General features: G+C 29.6%; 1 protein-coding gene across 1 annotated transcript; it reads right to left on the bottom strand.

Moving 5' to 3' along the window:
• Positions 1 to 5,360: 5,360 nt before the first annotated feature.
• Positions 5,361 to 6,480, bottom strand: LOC131026880 (uncharacterized). The gene is made up of 2 exons (XM_059217588.1): positions 6,414 to 6,480; positions 5,361 to 6,289 (listed from the first exon to the last, which is right to left on the bottom strand). Exons 1-2 carry the CDS (start codon positions 6,478 to 6,480, stop codon positions 5,361 to 5,363), a joined length of 996 nt encoding a protein of 331 aa, XP_059073571.1.
• Positions 6,481 to 7,254: the final 774 nt, after the last annotated feature.

Genomic DNA, 7,254 nt, shown 5'->3' on the forward strand with positions numbered 1-7,254 from the left:
GGTTATGGTTTATTATTTAATTAGATTTAGGTTTCAAGTACAATTTTGTTTAAAATTTGTTATTTTTAAAAGATATCTAAAAATCAAATATTAATATTTATATTTGATTCATATTAATATTTAATTATTTAATTATTTAACTATAACATTTAATTATAATGGTTTAAGGTTAGGGTTCAATTCAATATATAATTTGCTTACGAGTTTGGATTTGATTTGTAGTTTAGTATTTAAATTTGTTTCAAGCTAGGGTTGATCATGGCATCAATTATATTTTTTTCATTTGGTTTAGTGGCAGGGTTTGATTTGATTTTGAGTTAGATGATTAAAATATATCATTTCATATTATATATTGTGGTAATTTTATAGGCAAATGGGAAGACATGCCATAATTTAATTTTAAATTATATAGTTGTATAGTTATTGTGTCGTAGTTTTGTACAGTGCTATATTTTGGATTTCACTTGGTTTTGCATTACCTTTTGAAGATCATCATCTAAGTACAATTCCAGTAATACCTATCCAATAAGGCAGAACGCTTCAACTACCATTGAGATTGGCATGGGCATTAACCATACATAAATATCAAGGATTAACTCTTACATTATGTGTTATATTTTTGATACATTAGCTACATTAATCATCTAATCGTATGCATATTGAGAATAAGATAATAATCTGAATTCTAATTAATATTAATATTTTCAAATACATATTGTTCTTAAGATAATAAGTTGTAATGATCTCATTATACGTATATTGAGATTAGGATTAGGGTAAGATTTGGTCTAGAATAGGAGGCCTACTTCAACAACAAATAGGGTTCAATTTGGTTTTCTATTGATCATAGAAATAAATTGGTTTATGATTTTGGAGTCGATTTCTAGTTTATTTTAGAATTTTGCTTGAAGCTAGGGTATTATATGATGGTATGTGATATTTTTATCTTAAATTACATAGAATGTGCATTTTTTTAGTTTGTGAGATTGATATTAGGGTAGTTTGATTTTGAGTATTTTTAAAGCAATTGTTAACTTGTTTATGCATAAACTATACTAATGATCTTGTCGAACACATATTGACATTAAGAAATATATCCAAATGGTAATGAATATTAATGATATCAAATGCATATTGTTCTTAAGACAATAACATGAATTCCACTCAATAATAATTTTTTTTGTTTAAATCGAGGGTCCAATGTGATTTATTGTAGGATTTGATTTGTATTTTTGTTTATTGTTTTGAGATGTGTTTACCAAATCAATTCCACTCAATAATAATTATTTTTGGTTTAAATGCATATTGTTTTTAAATCAATCCCACTCAATAATAAATATTTTTGTTTAAATCGCAGGTCCAATGTGATTTATTGTAGAATTTGATCTGTATTTTGGTATATTGTTTTGAGATGTGTTTACCAAGTCTTTAGTGTTAATAATTTATAACCATTAGTGTTAACACCATTATCTCATTATGCCATGTGTTATAGTTTTATTTTTTTGTTAGGGATATCCTTTCTACCTAAATAGAGATATTATTTCTACTTAGAATATGAATGAAATATTCATGAGAATCTGTAAAAAAATGTTTGAAATTTAGTTGTGATTTACTTTATATATTTAAACCAACACATTATTGAAAATGATATTTTCACAATCAATATTGTTGTCCTTTTAAATTTACATAAATTAGGAAACTTATATGTCACAAATTACATCAATTTTAAAATAATCAGTATAATTTAAGTCAGGTAGTAATTTTTAACATTTCAAAAAAGGGAATAAGCACTCAAAATTTATTTACATAGATTAAGGAAACTTATTTATCATAAATTATGTCAACTTATTCTAGTTTGAGTCACAATCATTTAGAGGTTGAATGGTAGTTCTTGCAATCAAATCTTGCCCTATAGGATTGATGATATCAAACCAATAAAGGTGCTCGAAGGTACATCGATGCAAATACCAGGTACCCGTATCTTCATTTTTTTTTCAGATAGAATTCACAGATAGTTTGCATCCACATTGGAATTTGTTCCCTAACAATTTTAGGAATGCGTTCATAAAATGGAATGGTCAAGTAAACTCCTTGTGGCCCCCATCTATCTATTATTTTCTGGTTCCATATAGTGTTTGACTGAGATGAAAATTGTAGACGAAAGAACTGTCCATGATAGTGGACATCTGGAATGCCAATAGTACTTGCCTACGGTCCTCTAAGCAATTTTGTTAACCAGAGTTGACCATTTTGCTCCGTTATAGTTTAGTAATCAATTTTAGGCCTCATTGGTGGTGAATGAAACCAGACTTCTCCTGGAATAAACTGTACTTCTGTTTGATCACATTGTTCACAATTTACCAATTCTATGACATAAGGGTCTTTGTAGAAATGATTAAAATTTCTGAGAGCTGGTGGTCAACAAGTTATTAACCCTATCTCCTATAGTGATCTTTTGGATGATAAATAGGCGGTTCTTTCTTCATTACGTATTCTCAGAAGATCAGTATGTTTGAACTTGTGATCAATTGTAATTGTCTTGTGTCTCAACATATTGTTTTTTGTTCAATTCTATGGTCATGACATCAATACAAATGATTAAAGAATATTTGGATATTAAATACTTTATGATTTTCTCATGTAAATTTTTTGAAAAAGTGTGGCTATGAATAGATATGCAAACACTCATATAGTTTTGTTCAAAACAATATTCATATCTGAGACATTAACACCAAAATACTTTTAATCGTAAACCTTGACATAATCGAATACCAAACCACATTTACCTTGAAATAATAGTTTATAGTACATCTAGAAATAATTGAGAATCATATACATGTAATCAATAGAGTCACAACATTATACATGATATTTTTTTATATAAGTTTTAAATTGAATGGTTTCATAAATACATAAATTCATCAATTGACATTTAAGAAATATTTATTTTTTAATATTTAATGTCACTAATGAGTAAAAGATAGATATAAAATGTTTTAAAATAGTATACTGAAATTAAGTATAAGAGATAGATAGATAATTTAACATTAAGATATTCTATAATTGTATATTGAATTTTTTAATTAAATAGCAAAATTGAACTGTCCACTCAATAATAATTGTTAATTGATCTTAAGAGCATATATAATGTAATATATTAAGTAAAGATTCTGATCTTAAAATAATAATAAAAAATAGATTTTTATTCATGATAGCATAATTCTTAGTCAAAATACATTAATATAACATCTAACCATAATTATCATCAAAAATAGATTTTTATTCATGATAACATAATTCTATGTCAAAGAACATTAATATCTAGCATCTGACCATAATATAACATTCAACTTGAAAATTTGTAATTTCTTTTATATATGTTCAACATAGTTGATAAACATTTCATAATATATGTTAAAATTTTGTAAAATGAAGAAGTACTGAAAGTCAAATAACTTGTAACTATGGTGTATACAAGTCATTGATACGATGTAAAGATCTAACAAATTCTTCAATTAAGAGTAGAGTATTGCAACCTTTGTTTGTATAATGATCTTGATATACTTCTTTGAGCATTTCCAGGAGTCTAGCTACTACTCTTGATGCCTCTTGCACTCTCCTCGCAACATCTTCCACTTTCATTATATCTAATTCATCGACTTGGTCAATAGTCAAGCTTGTGTTCTCAATCTCATTCACGATTCTAGTGCAACTCTCTAAGACAATTCTCGCACATTTGTCTAGAGGAGATTCAAAAACGTTACTTGAGTTCACCGAGGCATTTGGACTTTCCACAATGATCTCTGATTCACTTTGTAAAGCATCCATATTTTGCAATATTTGCTGAAAGTTAAAAATATTAAATTAATGATACACAGATGAAAGTCCTTTGAAACAAATTTAACTATTAGAATAACACTTAGTTGGGTCAATATTTTCAAATGTCACCAAATTATTATAATTACGAAAAACATTAGAGACAAGGTTTGCAAATTTTTTTGATAAAGATATTTTTTATATTTTATATTTGATCAAGATACAAAGTAAATACAAAAAAATATTTAAAATACACTGAACATTAGAAACAAACACAATGCTAATAAATTATTCCACATAAACATTTACGATGGTAGTAAATGTCAAACAAGATTTATGAAATATTATAAAAATTAAACATAGTCGCATTTACATTGCTCAATAGCTTGACAACTTTGTCAAATAATTTTTACATAGTATTTTCAGCTAGCTCTCAACCATGGATGCACTGGTATCAAATTTGTACCCTCAGCATCATCAAGAATGGTATGAACTCTAATGGTTATATTAGAATTCACAGTGTACAAGGTAGGTACTCCATAATTTGCATGTAACAATCAGAATGATGATGTAACCTGATGCACAATGAATCTTATGGAGTATCCTAGCCTAAGAGTAGTAAGAAACCATTCTTCAGGTGGGCCCGTGTGATAACTAATCCACGATGAACCTTTGAAAAATTTCATGAATCTCATACTGAGCTGATCAGTCAATGTGTGTTTATCAATTTTTGTAGTCTGTGTAATGGTGATCTTCCATATACACCCTACTAAGTACAAATCTCGTACCTCATGGTATAAATCTATCGACCAACCACGAAAGTCTATAATATCAATCTTTATATTATGAAACTCTACATCTAAACCTATTTTGACATAAGATCCATATTGAAAGTTAAAAAATTGTGCATAATTGTCAAAATTTATTCCTTTGATCCTCATTCCACACTGAGTAACTTTTTTGACCATTTTATCTCTAATCCAATAGCGCGCGCTTAATTCTTCTATACGAAGAAGGACATTGACTGGAAGGCGTGGATGATATTTTGATAACCATTTGGACACCCATGATGCACACGCATAATCAGACATATTCCTAATGCGCATAAACATTTTTATTAGCTTCACAGTATGTCAAAATGGGAAGGTTTAAACTTTCTTGTAAAAATAATTAGAAAAATACATGCAAATGATAGTGAACATTCAACAAATGCACGTTATCAAAGTAACTCAAAAGGGAGCATTTCAACATATTTTCAGACATTCATTTTATCTTTAGTATAAAAAATCATTATAATTCTTAGTTACATAAACTTTATTAGTTTTCACGATACCATTAATCATGAAGTATTATTTATTTTCTACATCAAATATAATATGCCATAAATGATAGTAAACATTTTGAAAAGTGTAAGTTAACAGAGTAACTCAAAATGAAGCATAACAACAATTATCTAGGAATTTGATTATGTTCAAAGAAACTAAAAAATGATACAAGGATACATTGGCATGTTTGGCAAATGATATAAATTTGAAAGGGTTACATCAAGCTTCTTCTAAAACTTTGAGCCTATATTCTTCAGCTTTGCGCTTAGCAAGTTGTCTACCATTTTTCATTTTCTCATAATGGTCATATGTGAATGGCGGCATTATTCTTAGACATTCTAGAGATTTCACACGAGAAATTGCCACAAATGTGAGCCCTATTCTTTCTCTAGGTCCTATATCAATTGTTGCCTTTGGAAGAGTCAATCCTTGAGATTTATGTATGGTTAATGCCCATGCCAATCTCAATGGTAGTTGAAGCATTCTACCTTTCTGAATAGGTGTTACTAGAATTGTACTCGGATGATGATCTTCAAAAGGTAATCCAGAATAGTTATCAAATTCAACCATCACATAAGACGGTGGTTCGGGTGGAGCACTTCCAGGTTTGTAGACAATTTTTTGAATATATCCTAGTGCTCCATTTACAAGACCAGCTTGAATCCAAAGATTTGAAGTGAGCATGACCCTTGAATCCTTACTGATCAATAATTCTAGTTCAAGTTCATCACTTGAACAATCTTCTACTATATTAACACTCCCCACTTTTGTAGCAACACTACGTGCAACAGGCTGCTTCAACAAATGTAACATTTTCTTATTATGGTTATGAACATTGTCATTTGTAGAGAACAAATGGACCGTATTATCGAACTCGACATTGTTTGCAGCATCCATGTTTGGAGGGATCCTTGTCATCAACAACTTCCAATCTTCTATTTGTGGGTTTTCATCTCGTAGATTCGTCAGCAGCTGACAAAATCTTTGTTGTTCGAAATTTTCCCCATCTTGTCTAAATATCTTATGTAAAGTTACTACAGTCTTGAATTCCCCCCATAGTAACTTTTCTCGTCTGTTGCTATCATATGCTGGTCTATCATTGACTCGAGGCAATTGACCCAAATCTCCTACCAAAATAATAGATATACCTGAAAAACAATTAGTAACAATTAATTTAATAAACTTACAGTAATAATCTTATAATTTAGTATAAATGATTCATATAGTTGAAACCATTTTTTTGTCATGGATTCTAACAATTAAAAAAAATACCTCCAAAACTTATTTGTGCATTTTGTGGGAATGCTTGTCGAAGTCGTGAATCTATATTTTCTAGCATGTTTTATCCAATGAAACTCATTTCATCAATCAAAATGTATTTGACATGTGCCATCTCCTCCTAAAAGCTTGAGAGTCTTGTTCCTTCTAGTTGAGAAAAATATCGTATTGGAATTCTCAACTTTGAATGTACCGTAGAGGCTCCTATATTGAATGTGGCCACCCCTGTTGGTGCAAGTAATAGAAGGGGAGAAGGGGATAGCATTGTTGCATTCTCAAGAGCCTGACTAATGGCACCAATCAGATGTGACTTTCCTATCCCTACTACCCTTGAATTATCATGAATAACGGCACTCCAATTTCATTCCTTTGGTAGTGTGTCATAATTATGTCAAGTGCTTTTTGTTGTTTATTACTAAGGGTTGTGTAATTGATACATTGGGGTATATCATCATATATTAGGCAGCCATTATTTTTCATGCTAATTATGAAATTGGTTGCCCCCGTTGTGTACTCTTCACCTTGGTAATCGATAGACCAATCTGTATGCCTATCAATGTCTCTTCTACCCAGCATATCTATTTTTGAAAATTGTATATTTTGTCCTCGATGCAATCTAGATATAATTTCCCATTCATGCTTTGTGGTATTTCCATGGATAGTTTCATCATTAGCAATTTCAGATTCAATTGTACTTTCAATATTTTCTTTAGTTGTTATTCATTCCACATGCCAGGGATTATAAGTGAATGACTCCCACTTTGCAATTATAGCCCCATCATCATTACCGATATCTCTTTCTATATCACAGAATGGTTTGTATAGCATCAACTCT

This window comes from Cryptomeria japonica, chromosome 3, assembly GCF_030272615.1.
Source record: "Cryptomeria japonica chromosome 3, Sugi_1.0, whole genome shotgun sequence".
In the NCBI taxonomy this organism is placed as follows: Eukaryota; Viridiplantae; Streptophyta; class Pinopsida; order Cupressales; family Cupressaceae; genus Cryptomeria; species Cryptomeria japonica.

Bases quoted from the DNA above. Each gene is read 5' to 3' on its own strand.
- LOC131026880 (XM_059217588.1), bottom strand. From the start codon at position 6,480: ATGCTAGAAAATATAGATTCACGACTTCGACAAGCATTCCCACAAAAT. The intron at 6,290-6,413 runs GTATTTTTTTTA...ATTGTTTTTCAG, and splicing joins TGCACAAATAAGTTTTGGAG to GTATATCTATTATTTTGGTA.